We start from the raw sequence: 21,464 nt of genomic DNA, 5'->3' as shown, positions 1-21,464 counted from the left end.
TAATGTGAGAAAGCTATGACCTAATGAGCTGCCAGGAGTACCTCTGTAGCTACATCCACCTCCCGAAACAGAATTCTCATTCCATTCATCACTCTTTACCACTGTCATGGTTTAACTACAGATGGCAACTAAGCACCTGCTCTGCTTCTTGTAAGGCTTTGTCCTCTGTTGGTTCAAGTGGCTCCTGCTACAGTAATTCCCATAAAATGCAACTCACCAATTTAAAGCTATGTCCATTACAATGTCCACTCCCAGTGCCCTTGGACCAGACCATCACAATGAATTCCTCCCCTTATCCTTGCTCTGCCTTGGACTTATCCACAGACTACAGTCCCTCAGGGCTGTACCTACTCCAGAGGTAGCCTTATCTATGAGCCACGGTCTCTTCAGGAGGACACCTGCTGTGGCACAGACTTATCCACAGCTACAGTCACTTTGAGGGGCACCTGTTCCAGCATGGCCCTATCCATGGGCCACAGAGTCTTCAGGGATACACCTGCTCCAGTGTGGCCTTACCCACAGCCACTGTTCCTTTAGAGCCTGCCAACACGGCCTTAGCCCTGGCTGCAGTGCCTCCAGGGGTGTTCCTGCTCTGTCGTGGGCTTGTCCATGGCCAAACACTTTGAGGTGCTCCAGCATGTGCTCATGCACAGCCACTGATGCTTCAAGGTGTACCTGCTGCAGCACAGTCATGTCCTTGGGCCCCAATCCCTTCAGAGGGACACCTGCTGTGGCACAGACATAGCCATGGCCACAGACACTTCGAGATGTACCTGCTCCACCGTGGATCCATCCACAGGTCACAATCCCTTTGACTCAAGTTCACTCTGGAGTTCCAGCCTGTCTGGTACAGCAGCACAGAAACAGCAGCAATATCCTGGCCACCTGCCAGCCCAGGAGCATCTCCACTGCCAAAATCCAAATGTTCCCAGAGTGAGGTGATCAGCAGCACAGTGGAACAGCCAGCAGTGAACACAAAAAGCAGCCACTAATGAGCTCTAGACTCTAATACACAAGTGAGTCCTGTGCAAGCACAGGAGCCTGCCAATTAATAGCCAAAGAGCAATAACAGCTATAAATTCCATCTAGCACATTCCAATCAAACCTGTTGTTATTCCATGAAAATTTAAATTGCATTTTGAAGTTGAAATTTGCACTCATTTTCAAGTGTTCACAGTATCTTGGTTTTTTTTAAAGAAGCATTACTTCAGCTCTTTTTAGGTGCATGTGTGGAGTTAAGCAAAGTTGTGAAGGCATGACCAAAGCCACTTATTCCTCTTGAGCCTAAATTTTCTGTACTGATTTAATTAGAGTTGGACTTCCCAGCTAGGAGTTAAACTTTCATATTTGTTTCTGTGAACTGGCAAACAAGATGGTAAATTGCCTTGGCTGCCTTTGAGAAACCTAATGTATTTTTCAACCTTTCTTTTAAAAGCTGCCTGTACAATGGTAATGGTCAGAGGAGATGATGCTAAGCATTTATCAAGTCAAGGATCATTTAAAAAAAAATATCAGGAAATATGTATACTAGAGCCAAATATGCCACATATTTTAACAACTATTAAGCACCATTTTGCTGAAAGACACTGAATGTAAGAAATACTCCATCTTTCTATACTAAATCTTTGCAAAGACCTTGAATTTTTTTTCCATGTTTAAACTTTTATCTTGATGCTTGATCCTGGCACATAATAACAGAGTCAGGGCCATTGTTTCTGAAATAATATAGATTATAAAGGGAGGTAACTCAAGTATTGGGATTTGAATGGGAAAACTTTGCTGACTCCAGGCTACTATTAGTTTTGCACCCTGCCAGTGAGTAAAGTATGGATTAGACTTGTAGAAATACCCCCAACTGTGCTCATGCCTTGGGGAGGATTTAGATCAGACTGATTGTTCCATTAAGCTCCCAATCTGGTGAGAAGTCACACTAGTAATTTGCATCTTCAGAAAAGAATTAGCAGAGCTGTTGCTTTGAAGTTCAATTACTCATGTACATGTTTAAAGCAGAATATTGGAAATGCACTGTGCTGTTTGCACAGCTGCAGAGAGCTAAAGACATGGGATGTTTGCAGGTTTGCTACCGAGCTTTCCCTGCAGCCAGGGAAACACAGGGCTATTGGGAAGTCTGCAGAAAAGCTAAAACCATGGACAGGCACTGAAGAGAAGTGAAGCTCTGAAGAAAGTTTATAACTTCATTTGTGGACATTGAGGATAAATTCAACTGACCACTTAAGTGTTTATATTATGAGGTGCCAGCTGCAGCTCTATAGTTAAGGCTGAATTGAGCTTTGAATTTAAAGCAGGGGTTCAACTTTGTTATTTCTGTGGATGATGTAGTTTCCTTTTCTTACCCTGTCTCAAAATATACAGTACTTGCTCTTTGGGTACACAATGGATTTCCTACATGCTATAAAGTAAATCAAGCAGTTAAGGGTTAAAATCTGTAAAGTAGATTCCTTGGGAATTTAGATTTTGTTCAGACTACTACTAATTTTTTTCACATTGTTATTACTGTTAAAATTCAGTTATATAAAAATAGCTGAAAAACACTATGAAAATAATTAATCAATGTTTATACATTACTAAGATCAACAGCTCATTTATACATATAGGGGTTATTTCGACATCAAAGCTTAGGCGGTCTATCATCCCTCCTTGCCAGCACTGCCATCACAGTCCTCCAGGTTACAGCTTCCATGCTACAGTTCTCCAGCTCAAAGCAGGGCAACAGATATGCTGGCCCACCTCCTGATGCCCTGTCATGCTGGTGATCTCCTGCCTCCTGGCTGCTCAGGTGGGATTTGCTGCAAGGCTCTGTAAGACTCCCTGCACAGGCACAGCCCTGCACCTTCCACAGAGGGCTGGGGTGGATGGTGGCTGGTAGTTTGGCACTTTAAAGCCTTGTCCTATGGACCTGCCTCAGCACTCCATGTGGGAACACCCTGTGCTCCAGCCTAAGCATTGCTAGCCCAAGCTGCAGCTCCCACCTGGCATGCCCCCAGGCACCACCTGTGGGTCTGGTAGCAAAGAGACCACTCGCAAAAGCATCTGAAAAATGCACTGATATTGGTCTGCTCACCTCATTGAGAGAGATCCCACAACTAAATGGGGCTTTAGAGAAGCCACATGGACTAGATTATCTATTATGATACAGTATGCACTGTAAGAAAAATGAATATTAAAAAAATTGGCCCAGGTAAGCTGCAAAGCAAGCAAAGCTTGCTGCAAAAGCTTTGCTTTGCTGCAAAGCTGCAAAATCAAGTGTCTATGCAAGGCACTTGATATTATTTTATGTCATTCATCCTTACATAACTGACACAATATTTCATGGACCACTCACTGCTTGCTGCCACTGTGCCACATGTTGGCTGCTGGTCATTTTTGCAGAGAACAGGAGGGATTGCTGCAAAAGAGACAGGCATGGCACATAATATTTATCTATGACTGAGGAAGACATTTTGATATGACTTTTATATTTATTGCTAGTGACTAATCAAAGTTCCAGCTTGGCATCTGAGGATCAGCATTTCTAATTTGCTGGCTGCCTATCTCTTAATCAGATCACCATCTTACCATCAAAGATTCTGCAGCCTGTGGCATTTGTTTTAGCAATATACTTCCTCAAAAACCTAAGAGAAACAGACAGATCTCATCAGAAGGAAACAAATATATTACAGATCTCATGTTATCAAAATTAAATGACTGCCTTTGAACATACTACTTTTCCTATAGCAAAGACAATTACAAAGGGAAATACAAGTGAGGAAGGTATTTTGAAATGCAGTAAGTAACTAAGAAAATTTCATGTATGAAAATCAAGGGTCTTCCCTATAATTTCATGCATTGATGAATCTTGTCAAAAGGAACAGAATTCCTTAAGCTTACAATTGCACATGTAATTAACCACATCAAAATGATAACCCATAGGAATTCAATAGTTTGTCCCAAAACATCATCCTCTTGGATGTTGTGACAAATTATTTGTTAGAAAATAAGCTTAAAATGTTACAGTCAGATCTGTTCAGTTCACAGTGTGTTCAGATAGCTGTGTCTTCTCAAATGAAAAACCCCGGTGAAAGAGATAACTATATTTATTTTATTGAAATACTACTGATCCTCAAAGAACTAAGTTTGGGGTTAATCAGATTTACTGCAGTTTATTACTTTTTATGCATGAATTATTGGAATAGCATCAAATTCTGGTGCAGTCAAACCCCTGAGTACACTGCAAATCAATATAAAAATTGATCCAGTCTTTTTCCACAGCACAAGTCTTCCTACTGGAGTGTAAATGTTATTCAACTTAAACTAAACCAGTCAAAAAAATTTAACATTATAGCGGATTTCTGGCAACTGCTAGACACCTCTAGCCTGAGACCACACATTCCCTAACTGCACCACAGTCTTAATAACTGCTTTTCAGCGATTCATATTCTCATAATCTACAGAATCATTTATTGTCTCTGTATTTAGCACTGCAATAAATGTCTTTTCACCGTATTATAATTTCTTTAATATTCCATGGTGTTCACACTACTATTGGAAAAAATATTTTTCCATAGTTTTTAATATTAGAAGGAATTATGTCTAGCAAAGAAAACAAAGTGTAAGAAATAGCACTGCACCACATTATGCCCTGCTAGGATTTATGTTATTTTCCTTAGTTGTTTATGATTCACAAACTATTTTCTGGCTACACAAATCATGTTTGTCAAACTTGCAATATTATTTTCCCGTGATAAAGAAACTTCACCTTGTGTTTTATTACTAACCAAAACCACTTTGACAAAACAACTCCGTTTTAATAAAATGTTTGTATATTTAGTCTGGCAGAAAGGGGAAACAATGCCACCTTGCTGATTTGCTCACTTCCAATGTGAACAGTTTGAATTGTAAATACTGCTAAACATCAAAATAAGCCCCTAGTGAGAAAAGCCTCAGAGAACAAAGACTTTTGTCCCAAAATGTGCACAACAGGGAGTGGCAGCTATAAAGAGCCCAGTTCTAAGTTCAGAAATTAAAAGAGTGAACCTCAACTTGCAATTCCATCAGAAATTTTTCTGAGCCATCCTTATTCCCAACAGAAGGTGATTTCTGCAATACAGTATTTTAGATCTTCCCAATAAAATGTCTAATGAACACTGTAGGGGCCACAATTCCTACTGAAACAATAACTTCTCCTTCTGAAGTGGCTGTGCCAGGACTGCTCCAAGCCCGAGGAGCAGCTGGAGGGTGTTCATTGAATGGCAGGCACTGCTGTGGCAGGACAATGGGACAAGGGGACAGCCGGATGGGTGACAGCTTGAGTCATGGCCCATGTCTGCTTCCAAACACAGCAGGAGCAAAGAGGAGACAGAAGAAATCACCAGGGCAGAAAAATTAGCTCTCAGAAGCCCAAAATGACCTTCATAGAAGAAGATAACCCTGAGATTAGCTCACCTGGTTAGAGCATAGTGCTAATGACACCAAGGTCACAGGTTTGATCCCTGTATAGGCCATTGAGAGTTGATTTGGACTTGATGTTCCTTGTGGGTTCCAGCTCAGAATATTCTGTGAAATCTGTGAAGTAAGTCTGTTGTAACACCCACATGCACAGAGGGTGTGCTGTGGACATAGAAGTGGTTATGAACAGTACACATTACTCACAAGTGTCAGCAATAACCATTAAAATAAATACTCAGTAATATGTTGGAAATATCTAGAAAAAGTGCACGATTGAGTAAGGATAATTTCCCCACGTCAATGCTAGGACATAAAGCTCTTTCTATTCCCAGTACCCTTAAAAAATGAATTGTTTTTTAACTCCTGAAAAGGAAAAAAGAAAAAAAAAACCAACAAGAAAAAAAACTAAAAAAAATTATTCGCTTGGCAGCAATCTGGTAGCAGAGAGAATTTATTGACACTGAGCCAACAAAACCAAAACCTCCACATGCTCTGTTTGGTTCCTCACCCACCAGACTGTTTCAGGGAGGTGATGTGTGGAGGAGAATGATATCGTTTAATTGGGTATTATTATCTATAAAGTACTAGGTAGGCCCTGAGGTGTAACCTGTAAAAGGAAAAAGCATCTGCAGTAAAGAGCATGACGAACATAATTCTTTGCTTATTTACTATTTAGAAGTATTTTAAATCTTGTTTTTATTTCCAAGTCATCTCAGTTTGCAAATGAACAATGCATCATTATAACAGCTGCAGATAATATTAGAAGAAACGAATTGCAAGTACACTTTGCAGCACTGCACTGAATCATTGATGAGTGCTGGAGAATTGTTCTTCCCTTATTTTAAATGTGTACACATTACCAAATAAAATTAAAATATCATGTATTATTAATATTGTATTACAATACAGTGGGTAGGTTGCATAAAATCCAGAAAATGATAACCAGAAAAACTCTAAAGGTCAAATATTTTAATAAAGTTTGTAGCATTTAACTTGTTACCTGAAAAAATTACAAAAATGAGGTATAGATACAGGATCTACCCTTGATCTCAGAAGGAATTTCATTATATCAATTGCTTTACAGAAGAAGCTCAGCTTTTGTATGACTTATCTTTTTGTGGTTTAATCATTGTAGGCTTCTCTAAATTAAATGTTCAGTTGTTTGGAAAAAGAAGCATAAATTATCACAAATACATTAGAAAGTATTTTTAATAAAATCCTGCTAGGCTCTATGAATGAATGGTAGTGAGGACTGTAAAACGTCATTCTAAAATGAACTCTTGAACATCAGAGAAACATTCTCATGCTTAAATGCAAGCTCATAGATTTTTCTCTAACATGCGAGCATTATTCTGCAATGAAATGATGGAAATGCCATAATATGCCATAAACACAATTTAATACTTTTTTTTTTCATTAGAAGAGTGCAGGCACAAAGATAAACTTATTACAGCAGAACCATTGGTGCTTTCAAAGTTAATACTTGATAGCGTTTTCATTTCAAATTGGTTTATCCTGTGGTTTGTAACTTGATAAATTTGCCCTGGACCAAAACATGGTTCTCAAGAATGTCAAGAAGAGGTAGGGACCTCATTTAACAAATTACATTTAAGCATGTATTTTAAAAATAGTGGAAAACATTTTCCATGACTGAATCACAGTGGCATGTGACAACCACTCAGGATGCACGGCAAGCTGATAGGGTGGTCAAAATCCACAGAGCAGGTTAAATATTACCTTTTCAGCAGCATAACAAGAGTTACCAATCTGTCCCTGAAAATCATCATCCCTGCCTGCAGGAGCTTTATTTTACCAGTAAGAGAAACAATTGGCATTGGGAAAACATGAATGATCATCCATGCTGAGACATGTGAGCAATCAAGGCACAAAAGGTTCTCCATTCTCTGAAGGGTCACCCATCTGCCAGTAATTCCCATCAGATGCCTGCTCACTAGCTATGGGGTAAGTCACAGGCTTTTGCTTTCTAGTGACTTGCCCGGGTTTCCACAGATGTTAAACCCCCAAAACCTCCAACCATCAGCCTACCTGCCAAAAAACAACTCATCTCTCTAAACTTTTTCTTTTCTCTTCCCTCCTCCTTCCAAAAGATATTTCTCTAAACTGGAAGTTTCAAGTCAACATCAGAGATTGGCAAATTAAGCCTTGTGTTGTTTTCTTTCTGGTTTATTCAAAGACAAGTAGGGCCAGAAATGTTACTAAAATACATGTGCTAAGTGCATGATGGCTGTATGCTGCAGAACTAGGTTTTCCAGCTTGAATGTTGCATAGCTCTTTCCTGCTGTCCTGTAAGTGTGGGAAATCTCTTAATACACACTAGAGTTGAAATGAAGATTTCTTTGCTTCAGAAGCAATCTTCCAATATGAAGCTTAATAGCTTTTAAAAATCCACAAACTATGATTTCAAGAAAGGGCTCTTCAGAGCCCATAATCTGTCACTTAAATTCTCAAATGAATAGCAGAGACTGTGCTTTTCATAGGCACAGAAAATCTACTGAACTCCCACTGCAAACTAAAAGCATTTGACACTTTATTTCTACAAATTTCTACAGTAAATCCCTCAGCTATGGTATATAAGCACCTTTCCCTGGCCAAAAGAAATAGCCTCCTGCAGAGACTATTTTATGGCCTGACAGGAGCTGGCTGGGCAGCCTCGGCACTGCAGCCAGCATGAACACCTCTGTGGGAAGAAGCAAGGCCACTCCATTAGGAAGAGCACTTCTTGCCATGTCTGTCCTCAGAGCACATGCTGGAAGCGGGAATTCAAGGCCTGCCTTTTCCACCACCCTTCTGAAATGAGATATAATCTCTGCTTTTATACTTTCATTCCTGGGAATCTTTCCAGGCTAATCTGTTCTGCACGGACTGTTTGGGCCGCCTCTGCCCCTGCTAAGTAAGCGATGAGGCACTCATTGCTTTCAGTTCCTGCTGGCTGTGTCCAATGAGCTCATCAAGAGCTTGAGACAAATCCAAAACCTCAAGCTGAGCTCCTCAGCACGTTTGGAAGCCCTTCACTGTGTCTGTCCCACAGTAATGTATTTTCATAGCTCAGCACCCTATGCAATCATATTTCTCTGCATAAAGGCAAAAAAACTAAGCTTTTCAAGCTGAGTCTTGTAGGATCATCCCAGCATCAGCTCTTAACTGCCAGTGCACTGAGCCCAAATCCAAGTGTTTAGCCTAATATTAGACTGTTTCATCCAGACATAAGCACATTCACGAAGATGTGGGCAGTTAATACCTTTGAAAAAAAATGAACATTTGAAAGTTAAAATACATTTGAAAACTTTGGCCCAAAGACAGAAAAAAGTAGAATTGCTATCAACAATTGAAAAGCCCAAGTCAGCTGTAGGTCTACTAAGCTAGCTCTACTAGCATCTGTTCAGACCTAAATACAAGTTTACAGTAATCAAAAAGAGATCCATCAGTACAAAAATAGCTATCAAATAAAATTAAACACTTTTATAAGTAACACAACTTCTTATAAGCACTTAGAGAACTTCTTTGAGCTTACAAAATAATAAAGAATAACTCCATACATGTAAATGAAAATGTAAATCAGAATGTGATTTCTCTATGAAGAACGACTTTCAAAGCATAAACTACTCATTCTTATATGTAGTGCTTTCCAGACTGAATGTCCTGCTTAAAACATACTTCCCATATTTCCAGCTCTGTATTCCCCATCTATCCCCTTGTTCTTTCACATTTTATAATAATATGTTTCATGTATTTATCTCATTATTCTTCACTTATTTCTATTTTATATAGTAAGACAGATACCAAGGTGTGAGAAATCTCTGCGACAGACTTCAGCCAAACCCTGAAAGGTACAGCTAAGCAGGCTACAGATTATGGAAATATGAAACCTAGTAAAGTACTAGATGCCTTTCAAAATGAATTTTGTGGGCTCTTCTTGCCCACAGATGGAGCTTTCCTTGCAGTATTTTTCCTTACAATTCTCCTTCATGCTTCATGAAAGTGTTTCCAAACAGGGTAAACATGAGGCAAATGTCATGCTCAAAAGACAGTCTGGACACAGTTTTATGCATCCAGCATCCTTGTACAAGTTTTCTAAGGACCTTAACAACAATATGCCTGCCCTAAGCCAGTGAGGCTCACCATCCAGCACTGTGTTGTTGGGTATTGTTTGCCTGGCCACAGCCTGCCTTTTTAACCACTACCATTTTTGCCCAGTGACTACCCTGGATTGGCTGTTTTAGTGGTGCACAACTATACCAAACTGAAACACAAAAAGTAAAAACTACATCAGTCTATTGGTGGCACTGAGTAAATTAAGCCAGGCAGAATATACTCGGAGGTTTGCCAGAATACAAAATGTACTACAGATCTCATCCAAATGGCTAAGATCTTGGATGACAACTCAGGCTAAACTCCATTTAGAAAAGGAAACAAAGCTGCAAACTTATATCTGCAACTAAGGTGACCTTTAAAATAAAAATTTTGAAGAATAGGGGAAGAGAAGGATGGACTCAGATCTTTTTGCTGTTGCCTGCAATGTCCTGCTTCTTTTATACTAGCTGAGACATGGAGACCAGGAGAACAGAGAAACAGAAACAAGAGCAATGCTTGCTTCTAACAGCTGCTTCTTTCCACTGAAAAGAGCAAGTTTCCAGAGAAGTAGGTTCCCCAAGGCAATAAACAGATTTTAATTACAGCCAGGGGAAACCAGACAAGGGACCAGGTCCTTTGCTACCAAAACTAAGGCATAAGAATTAAATTGGCTGTTTTGGCTGAAAAACAAGTTGAACAGCAATGTGTCCTCATTACCTGGGTGACCACACTGGTCAATATCCAGCAAAGCAAAATCACCTGCTGTTTTTATACATCTGTTTAAGCATTATAAGCAAAAAGATCTCTTACCATGATTTTGCTTTTAGATACCACAATGAACAATTGCTTTAATAGTTGATGAGTGTGAATCCTCCTATGATGCCTTCTTACAGAGTCCTGTAAAGCTGAGTACCTTATCTGATAAATGGAGCCTTATGTCATTACTCAAAATGCACTCACACAGCTGTAGAACTGATTTCCTGATGTTCCCTCAGCCTCTGCCTAACAAATCTTCCTCCCAGACCTCTTCAGAAATAAATGAGCAATGAGAAACATCAGGACTCTGATACCTAAAGTCAAACTGCATGTAAATTGACAGTTTGTTTGTCTAAAAGGCTCTCAACTGCTGTAATTAGAAACTGTAATGTTATTACCAACAGTGGAAATTTCTATTGCTCAGTCATAAATTGAGTGATTTGGTTATAATATCTCTTTGTAGGAGCATGAGTATGTAATAAGGGAATCAGTGAGTGATGGATTCAGTAGCCATCACCCCCAGCTCCCAAGCTGCTTTTTATCTAGCTGATATCAGCAAGTCCTGGCTGCACACCCATATTCAGCAAAACTCCACTTGATTGCTCATAGTGATCCTGATGAGCTACATTCAGGGAACAGCAGGTCAGAAAACAAATCCCTGTTATATAAATATAATCTATAAATACAGTCAATTTATACTTTTGTACACTGATCATATACTGCAATTTCCTGCATAGGATGGCGCAGCAAAAGGCTCAGTCTCAGAGAAAAGGCAGAAATCTATTTCCATTTATTTGAGTTTACATTGTTTCTTCAGTAAAATATTTGGAAAGCTTCCTTTTTGGTAGAGATTTTTTTTTGGTAATTTTTCATCTGATGTGCTTATCATGGTTTTTATGGAATACCACATATCCACTGGCCCCAGCCCGTAAAACGGGGAGGAGAATCACAAAAAGGCAAAAATTGTGGGTTGAGATAAGAAAACAGTTTAATAATTAAAATAAAGTAAAAATATAATAATAATAACAAGAAGAAGAAGAATGGAGATTAAAAAAGAGAGAGAGGACTAAACCCCAAGAAACAGAAGTGATGCACAATACAATTTCTCACCACTCACTGACTGATGCCCAGCCCGGCCCCAAGCAGTGATCAGCAGCTCTCAGCCAACTCCCCCCAGTTTATATACTGAGCCACATGGTCAGTTGTACCCGAAGGATGTACGTGACAACAGATGAGGTGACACATGCACTGATGCAGCAACATGTTATGATTTGCACACAGAGGCAGACAACAGAAAATGAAAAAATGTTGGGAGACCTCTGTGTTTCTGGCATTACTCACTCCACCTGGACCCTGCTGACACAGAAACAGAAGTGTACGGGCAAAACAGCAAAATACAACTATCATTGTGACAATAGCACTAAATAAAAGAGCAGGGCTCCAAAAGGACCACTCTGACATGTGCCTGTGCCAGAGCTTCTTGAGTCTCATGGCTGTCTGTGCCAGGAGAGCCAGGAGGACACTGCTCCCCAGACTAGGAGGTCTCTCCCTGCTTTTAGAAAGTTTCACATTTCTCCTCGCCTGTACCTCTGCACTGAAACTAGCACTTACGTCCAACAGTACAGGATCTGCCAGAACTTCACAGTTCCACCCCTGCCACAGGGAGACAAGAGCCTAGGTGTTGAAAAGTGCAAGGCAAAGCTGCCTATTTGTCTATGATATATTCTAAACCAAACGCTAAACTCCAAATCAACATCAAACAATGAGGAAGATGAAATGCTTAAACACTGCCAAAGTGTAAAACTCAGCAGAGAGGAATGGCATTGTAGGGAAATGGAAAATTTTTGAAGATAGGTTAATGTATGCTGCAAAGCTCTTTATGCCATCTAGAAATAAGAGCAATAAAAGACAAATATGGAGGAGTGAATAAGTTTGAAAAGTAATCAAGAGCAAGAAATTGGCAAATGAAAACAAAAGATGTCATCTGTTACAAAGAATGAATGGAAATCACATCTATCTCATACTCAAGGAATAAGAAATGGCAAACTGAAAGCCAATTCTGACAATGCACTGTCCTGGAAGAGGGCTATGCCAGGACATCCTAAAGCTTCTGGGAGACAAAGCTGATAAAATTCACATGGTAATTCTAGTCTCCATCTGGCAAGTGAAAGAGCCTTTTCCTGTTCCAGGGCTAACCACTAGCTATGTGAGCATGCAGCCTCTTGTAAAAACTGAGTCTGTAAGGAAGAATGATACCAATATAACAATACAAATATGCAATACTCATCAGCAACTAAGACCATGGCCCAACTTCCCTCAGCATCCTGTCCTGCTGAAGACATTTGGTGTCCTTTTTCACCCAAGTAGGAGGGAGCATGATTGTGTATCTCAGCTCTAGCTACAGAACAGCAGTGACAGGGGAAGGTACAGCTGTCCTGTGTCCTCCTCAAAGCTATTGCAAAAGCTGTGTTTGATAATGGTCTGTGTGCACAGGCTGGAGTAGGGGCAAGAGCAGAGGAGAGATGTACAGGAGAGGAAGAACTGCATTTGCATTAGGTGGCCTACATTTGAGGTCTAATTCAAAGCCTGATCACGGTGGGTTATGGGTTGCCTCTGAAAGCAGGAGGACACAAGGTGGCTGAAGAGCAGTGATGATAATTGGGATTTTCCTGTTGTCTCACGTACATCTTTGCTGATTTTTTTTAGTAGCTCCATACAAGACATTTACTTTGGAAAGGGCCATTTGTCATATCTAGAATGCTGCTCCCAAATACCACATGCATTTGAAACAATTAACAAACATATGGTCCAATTTGCAAATGATAAAAAGATATAAGAACAGTGTCACCCCCTTCTCCTCCCTGCCTCCACCTGGAGTTAGACAAACCAGAATCAACAGGAGCAGTATCTAGTCCTTCCCTGACCAGTTTTCTTTCCTGTTATATTGCAGAAGGTATGATACAGACAGCCCTGAACATCTTGGCTTTCCGATTAGTTTTTGACTCATCACAAACTCAGGCCATATCTGTGCCCATAAATGTGACTCTCAGACCACTCCCTGTGGGACCTGCAGTGTCATGAATTAACCTTATATGATCTCTTTGCTTTACCAGCTGTATAGGAAATTCTCATTCACAGTCTATAAAGTCACTACACATTATATCCTTTAAAATTTCACTTGTATTCAGATTATCTCATATTTTTTAGCAGATTTTTCTCACCACCTCTTCATTTTCTTCTGAAACAACCTCATTTTCTGCTCTTGCTCTACTCCCATTAAAATAATTGGTGCCACACCACATTTTTTTATTTTTATATTCATATCTGCATCTGAAAAAGCAATTTTATGTTGGGAAAGGCCTAAGTCCAATCCACTTCCTGGTTATTACACAATGTGACACAGCAGTATGTAACATCTACTAAGAAATACAAATGCCAGAAGCAGAGTGAGAAAGTGAAGACAGAGCACAGAGCCATATAACAAAAGGAGCAGGTATACTGAAGGCCAGTGAGAATGAAGAAGTTTTAGTACTGTTCCCTTTTGTGTTGACAGCTATGCTTCTCAGCAATATTCCCTCCAACTCAAACCACAACCATAGTGAAGTAAGTGGTACGTTTGAAAATCAAAACACAGACTTGTGATCAAGCAGGTCATAAAGACATTCATAAGTGGCCAAACTCTTGTGGTATCTTCTACCCTACAGTGCTCAAGACTTATAGCTAATGGCTCTTCCATTGAGCCCGTAGAGGTGACTCTTCTCCACAACTACAAGAAGCTTTTAGTTTCAGTTTTATAGCAGTACACGGGTAGAAATGAGTTTACAATCCGAAGTTTCAAAAGAAATGACATCCATGAGAGAGATTTGCTTAACCTCTATATGCAGATCACCAGATTCCTGGAGAAAAATTTCATTTTATTAACTGTAGTAAAATGAAGTATACAGTCTTTTAACTTCAATATGCAGGGAAACCAAGTCATCAGGCAGAAAATAAAAAGCAGCAGCATAGTGCCCAATGCCATAGGATTATCATCTTCTCTTAATCTGACAAAGAACTAAAGATCAAACATCTCATGATTATCTGTTCTTCTAAGCAAAATGTTAATTGACTGAAATATATACACTATCAGCAGGCAGCATTCCCATGGGAGACCCAGGATGACAGACTTCTGCCACATAGAGTCCTTACTCACTTGGTTTCTTTCCTGAAAAGATGCAGCGTAGTAAATCTCTCACCCTCTAATTGACAAAAAATAGTTTGTTTAGTCTTTCTATTCCCCCTCTTTTGGGCTGGTTTTCATGATCTTCGAGAGTGACTCCACAGAATAAACATAATACAATACCAGTGGCATTCTCTATTTCTCCCTGGAAGATTATATGCTCCAAACTTACATCCTTATAATGTTTTATCTAAGTTCTCAGGAAAAAAAAAAGGGTATTAATCTCTACAAAGATCTACCACCTTGTCTTGACAACATGGTAAAGTGTTGCCAAAAGGCAAGGGTCTTATCTTCTTCCTGATGTTTCCTACTAGGATTAGCTTCAAGTCTCCTGTCTTCAACAAGAGCCAAAGGGCATTTTCTTTTGTTTTGCCAAATAAGCACTTTTTTTCTCATCACATCAGACTTAATTTTAGAATATTTGAATAGACTATCTTTGTCAGTTGCTACTGTATAAATTGAGGTTGCTAAGGAAAGAACAGAAGCTGCTTTTCCTTAAGCAACAGTAGCAAATGAGGATGAAACAGCAGATGATTTCTTAGCAGTAACATCAGACTAAGAGCAGCAGTTCTCTTTTACTGCAGTATTTCAAAAACATAGAAATGCCATTCACAAAAGTATTAATATTTTATGTTAGAAAAATAATGCAAATCTACCTCAAATTGGCATACATGCTAATGAGCGTAAGGCTTTTCCCCTGCTTCTGAAATTCATCCCCTTCTCATTTTGTAGCTCTAGTTTTTCTTTTAAAGTTGTAGACATGTTTACTCCCCTTTTTAGGATTGTTTGCCTACTTCAGAGCAATCCTAGGAATTCACAACTCAAGAATCTAGCATTTAGAACCACATTAAAGACTGTCAGCAGGGCTACAAGTTCCCTGTAGCTGCAGAAAGTATGTATTTAGGTACAACACTGGTATTTAGGGAGAGATTTGTCAGAAAAAGGATTTGGTTTCTTATATTTATTTATTTTGCTCTGAACATTTTCAGATGAGAACACTGGCGCAAAGAATTTGGTTTTGAGAACTAAAGCTCTTTACTGGAGCTTCTACTGAAGTCCCCATCTTAGAGGATGGATTCAGTAATTTCACATTTGGAGATTAGCATTGTGCTCATTCTAAATCACTTTCAGAACCCAAGAGCAGTCCTCTGCACCCAGTCTACTAATAAAGCCACTGGCACATGCACAATTTAGAGACAGATGATTATTTTGCTGATGTGACCACTTCAGGAAGCTGACTGCTGCACACTGTTCTGGCTGTAGTCACTAGGGGAAGATATTACAACAGCAGAGCTACTCTGAAGGGGAAAAAAAGGTTTGGGACTTGTTCACACAGGGGACAACTCAGGACGGTTTATCTGAATTAGCTAGAGATTTACTGTGGATTAGTTAGAATCATATAAAACCTCTGAGGGTATACTTTTGCTCAGAATTAAATTGTTCTAATTCAATTAGATTAACCTACTTCCAAATGTTTTACACAGCTAGCGACAACAAACCAGACTAAAAGGCACGTAAGGGTATGTAAAACAGTCTGCGGATGAACACAGTCACACTCCCCTTATGCCATGTGAATATTACATCTCACAGCAAAATGTAGTATCAAAAGCTGACAACTGGAATGGAAGAAATTGAGTTCAAGGACATGATAGGCAGAGAACTGGATGTCATCATCATCTTCAGAAAAAATGCAGCTGGAGCCCAGGCACTAGCCAGTTACAGTGCTTCCAGCTAGAATGATCATCAAACATGCCTGGATCGTGATATCATTTCAGGCAAGTGGAAGCTAAGCATCTTGGAAGCCTTAATGACAGCTACCTTACCACCAGCTTGTCTGTGAGAGCATTGAGCAGACATGGGGGACAAGTTTCATGCAGGATATGCTCTCCTTCCTAGGATTCTCTAAAGAGAAAGAACAAGCTCCAGTATTGAGCAGGGAACCAAGCACCTAATCCTTTGTGCTGGAAGTGTACTAGGGCTTCATGATAAGGCAGCTTGGTATCAACAGCAAGCCCAATAGAGTCATACCTTAACATGGCAACTTGGCGAGTGCTGAGGAAACAACCAGGCTTATCACAGTCACACCAGGGCTTCCAATTCCCACTCTGGCAGGGGTATTTCTGGGGTGTTCACAGTGTCTTCTTCCCCGAACATCAGGTCAAACCTGGAAATTCTTTTTCAGCCATCCTCGCACAGGAGAGAATGACAAAAAGGCAACACTGTGTTTTAGGGAAAGTCCCTAGTGGCCAATAGCAAGTGTAAAGCTTTCACACTCTAGGCATGCAGCAGAAGTTCAAGCAGGTAGAGAGACTGTAAAGATTCCTTTACTTTCCTTTGTGGAAGCCCCTGAAAACCAAAAGGCCTAGAAAGTGGAGGGGAAGGCCAAAAGCCAGAACCAAACTTGGTCTTCATTTAGCTTTCCACTTGTCCGAAAGAGAACCAGGCAGCTGCTGGCTCCAGCTGCAGTCATGCTTGTAGTACACTTCAGGGTGAGGACATGGCATCTTGCCTGATCTGTCCAGTATCTCAAAGGTGCTTGAGGGGAGAACAAAAGTGTTCATGCTGGTGTACAGCAGGAAAATCCGGTGTGTTGGGGTTGAGTCAGCTGTCAGAGGCAGAGATGACTAAAAATGCTTTTGATGTGCTTGGAGGGAGGTGCTGCAGGGCTGAGAGGTCTGGAGGTCTGCTCGCTTTTCTGTCTGCAAATGCTCTGAGTGTCCCCAAGGCCAAGGTTGTGCAGATGGCCAGCAATGTATTAGATCAAAATAGACCCAGTTTATCTGCTCCTAAAATGTAATGCACTCTGCTTTCTGATGGCAAGCCTCAGAAATACCAGAATTAGACTTCAGAAGAGTATAAAAAGCTCCCTGCTAACCTAATGTGCAAATGGACTGTAGCACTTACTGTGATCTTGGGCAGCAACAAAATTAGAAGGCAACAGCAAACATGAAAGAAAATTGCAGCTGAAAAATACCAACATTATCCTCTTTTAATACATATTGTTAAAATGAACGTTTTTAAAAGCTGAAGAGATAGGAGCCTGGGTGCTATCACCGTATGTCTTACGCAGTTCATGATTATTAACAAACAGCAGAATACATATAAAAGAGTCTGCAATGGTATGGATATGAGCCCAGCTGGTGTCCCCATATGCCTTACAAATTCCATTTTTAGGAACACAGTGGCATATAACATTAGAGATGCTTCTTAAACATCTCATTTATAAATAGAGCAGAGCTTTTTTACTGAAGTACAGACAGAAAAGGTCTACAAGAACAATAAAAACAGTTGCATTCAAAACCACTGAAATGGTTCAACCACACTGTTTCCAGTAGGAACCACTCTTCACCAGAATATTCCCTGAATGAGGAATGATGCTTGTCATAGGCTCATCACTGGGATTTTTTTAAAAGCAACCACCAAAAAGACATTTTAGTCAGAAAATGCCAACTTACTTTTGTTTTGGCAAAACGTTCCTCCTGAAAGGTTTTTCGGGTCCAGAATGGAAGAAGGAAGGCCCAAGCTTCAGGGCAGTGGAGAGTTACAGCTGTGACTGAGCAAATTCTTGCCACTTGTGAAAATTAATCAAAGTAAGGTCTGGAGCCTGGTTGGTCCACATCCTGGGGAGAGTCCTTCACCAACAGGCTGTGGGGACTCTGCAATACAGCTCCTCTTCCAATGCTTTTCAATCTCAGCAGAACCACCTCTAAGGGAAGGTAGTTAACTGTGGGGATTCCTGGCTCATTGTGAAAATATATCAACAAATGCATTTGACAAAAAATCATAATTTTGTTATAGGTACACTATCAACCAAAATATATCTAAAGCAGATATCTAAAAAACATGCACTACATATGAATGAAAAATTATTTTATTTAAAAATACATTATACAGCAGAGTGTCTCTCTTTTTGTTTTCTCACTGCTGGTTCACAGAGATAGTATGATAAATTTAACCCAAATATTTGACTGGGAAAGATCCTGAGAAAGAGACCAGTTACAAGCTGATGATATACAGTACACTGAAAAAGAGTCATCTCTTTTAACATAAAAGAATCTCTTGGTAATCTTATAAATCAGATATAAAAAATGCAGGTTTGCTACCATGCAAAAACGAGTGAAGATTTCATTTAAATCTGCACACAAAGAAATCATTAGTACCTTGGACCCTAACTACCTAGACTAAGAGAAGGGTGAGTGTGCCTAACACGGTGATACAAACTTTGGATCTACTACAGCTGATAGTCTAATAAAGGTGGATTTTCAATCATCTAAGTATTGCAGTTGTAGCTAAGGACTCTATTCTAAGATTTTTCTCCCCATTGATATATTTCTTCACTCTCTTAATTCTCAGCTTAGCATAATGACTTCGTGACAAATGCTCTATTGCACTGAAAGACGACTTGGCCTTGCCCTGTTTGCCAAGCACTCTTTAGGTAGTTGAATTTTAGTGAAAGCAGAGGTTAAAATAAAAAGTAAAAAGCAGGCATTACCTGATGACTATGTGGGAATGCATTAAAATTAATCATCGAAAAAATATACACACTTCTACATCCTTATGTTTCAAACATACTCTAACAATGATTAACGTACAGGAAATACATTGAACTGTGGAAAATTTAAGGCCTAAAATGCTCAACAGCCTGTACTGAACAATAGTATTCTCAATGTTTCTGTAGTGCTAGCATTTTATCAGCTGTTGCCAGAGGAAAACTTTCCAGCACACATTAAGAATGTCGTCAGCATCTACAATATTCCGATCCATTTGGTGCTCAATTTTTATAGGACAACTTCACTACGTATTGTCAGCACGACTGTCTTTTAAAGGGGAGACTTAATCTGATTATTCACAGCGATAACAGAGCTATGATAACATCGCCTGATGTTGAAGAAAAATCAATTCATCAACACCACACAGACTGGCAGAGGATTTTTTTTTTCCCCCCAAGAACAAGTGCCTGAAACACAAACAGAGATAGAAAGCTTTGTAGAAAATCTGCCTGTCCTGGTCACTTAGGCTGAAGAAAATTAATGAAGCCATTTTGGCTTTACCATGAGTTTTCCATGAAAATGGAGAGTAGAAATTCAGATGCACTTTTCTCACTAAGCCAGTGACCCTCTTATTACCTTAGCACCCATTCTCCCATCATAGTATCAGGGAGTACAGCAAACATGAGAAGATGTAGGCTTTCTTAAATAACTCATTTAAATAACTTTTGAATAGCATCAGATATGCTAAGCTAAGAACAGAGCCCTTAACCTTTCATGGGATATCATTAGTAATAAAGAATATATCAATGATCAAACTTGCTATATTATTTTCATTTCTTTTAACCTAGATACATATATATCATTCAAGACATTCAAGAACTACAAAACAACAATTCAACTACAATTATGTCAGGAAAATATCCAAATAAATAAACCTTTAATTATGATACAATACTTATTACAGTAAAAATTGGCATTTTTTTCTCTTCAAAAGCAGAAGCACCAGTCTTACATGTAACATATTGTTTGAATGATATCTTACATGAAATACAGCGTAATACAATGTGCAAACAGCATCTTCATACAGAACATAATATTTGTCTAGTTTTTATACACTGAAATCGCCTCAAATGGAAACAAGTTCATGCTCAATTAAAAATGTAGATTTTAAAAATCAAAGTTAAATCAGAATACAAAGTACTGTTGGAATAGGTACATGAACCATTAAAAACAATGAGAAGCCAAAATAGAGGGTATTATAATTAGTGCTCAGTTTGTCCCATTCCATCATAAAAGTAAACAGTTAATATTTTTGCTAGAAAGTAAAGTGACCTTCTAATATTTAAGAATTCTTCAAAATGTTGGTATCATTTTAATGATGTAAAAATCAAGTCAGAAATAGGACTTTTAAAAATTTCGTATTTTTGATACACTGCAAATATCATGTGTGGGCTGTGAAAAGAGATGAAGTCCAATGGAGTGAATATACATCAGCGTCAACATCATGTGACTTCTGCAAAGGCCGTGATGTGGTTCTACAAGTTAAAGGAAAAACAAACAGATAAAAACCACAAAACCACACAGATAGACAGCAGTCACCACTGTGAAAATTTTTGCCTCCTGAGCTTTAAGGGCAGCCTTGTACTTGGAGATTGTTGCAGGACAAGATTTTATTTACAATATTTACAATATTTTATTGTAAATAAAACTGGTTTTCACTGCAGTGCTCTCACTCACTCTCAAGACAATTCTTTGTTAACCGCTGAAAGACTGGATAGGGAAGTATGCTGAACAAAGTTATTAGGTGTGACAGTTCTACAATATTTTAGTTTTAAATGTTTTGGATTTTTTTTTAATGAAGTAACAACGTGAATAATTGAGTTAGCTGTACCTTTATTGCTACATTATTCATGATTTAAAATAAAATTCCCAGAAATTAAAACGACCATTTCTGACAGATTATCATTTTCTATTTCACTGTAAATAAAATTCTAATGTTAATTTTTTAAAGAATAATTTCTCCCCCTGAGCTTAATGGCACCGAAACAAGTAGCAAAATTCTACAATCAAATTGCATTTGTCAGTTGAGAACCATATTAAAAATTTCTTTTTCAGAATCACTACAGTGTCCTCTTCACTTGCTGTGTAAGAACATTTTCCTCTTTCTGTCAGTGGGACGATTCTTATGAACACAAAGATGTGTATCAGAATGTGAATATACTATGTGTGACTCTACACAGTAAAACTGCAGCATCCCAAAGAGCTTTGCTACTTTTTCATACTCTAACCCAAGCAAGTGACTCTGCAAACATTCGACAAGTAAAGTCTCAACTGCACAGTGATGTGCAGGATCCAAAGGAAATGTACGTTCCCTTGAGGTACACACAGTACCCTTGACTGCCACCATTTTTTATAAAACATGCAATGCATAAAATTAATCAAGGGAATCTCGATGTTAGGCC

The 21,464-nt window shown here is 39.1% G+C and overlaps 1 protein-coding gene across 2 annotated transcripts in view; it reads right to left on the bottom strand.

The window, feature by feature from the left end:
- Positions 1 to 18,367: 18,367 nt before the first annotated feature.
- PLPPR5 (phospholipid phosphatase related 5) overlaps positions 18,368 to 21,464 on the bottom strand; it is a 44,265-nt gene continuing 41,168 nt past the window's right edge. For both annotated transcript variants that reach the window (XM_017827212.1, XM_017827213.1), the window contains one exon: positions 18,368 to 20,537. Coding sequence is in view for 1 of the 2 variants with exons in the window: in XM_017827213.1 (XP_017682702.1) it covers positions 20,505 to 20,537 (33 nt within the window). In the remaining variant the exon portion in view is untranslated. The remainder of the gene's footprint in view (positions 20,538 to 21,464) is intronic.

Source organism: Lepidothrix coronata, unplaced genomic scaffold (genome assembly GCF_001604755.1).
Source record: "Lepidothrix coronata isolate B3197 unplaced genomic scaffold, Lepidothrix_coronata-1.0 Scaffold136, whole genome shotgun sequence".
In the NCBI taxonomy this organism is placed as follows: Eukaryota; Metazoa; Chordata; class Aves; order Passeriformes; family Pipridae; genus Lepidothrix; species Lepidothrix coronata.
Note: the sequence above shows the minus strand (reverse complement) of the source record. Positions and strands in the feature narration are given on the sequence as shown.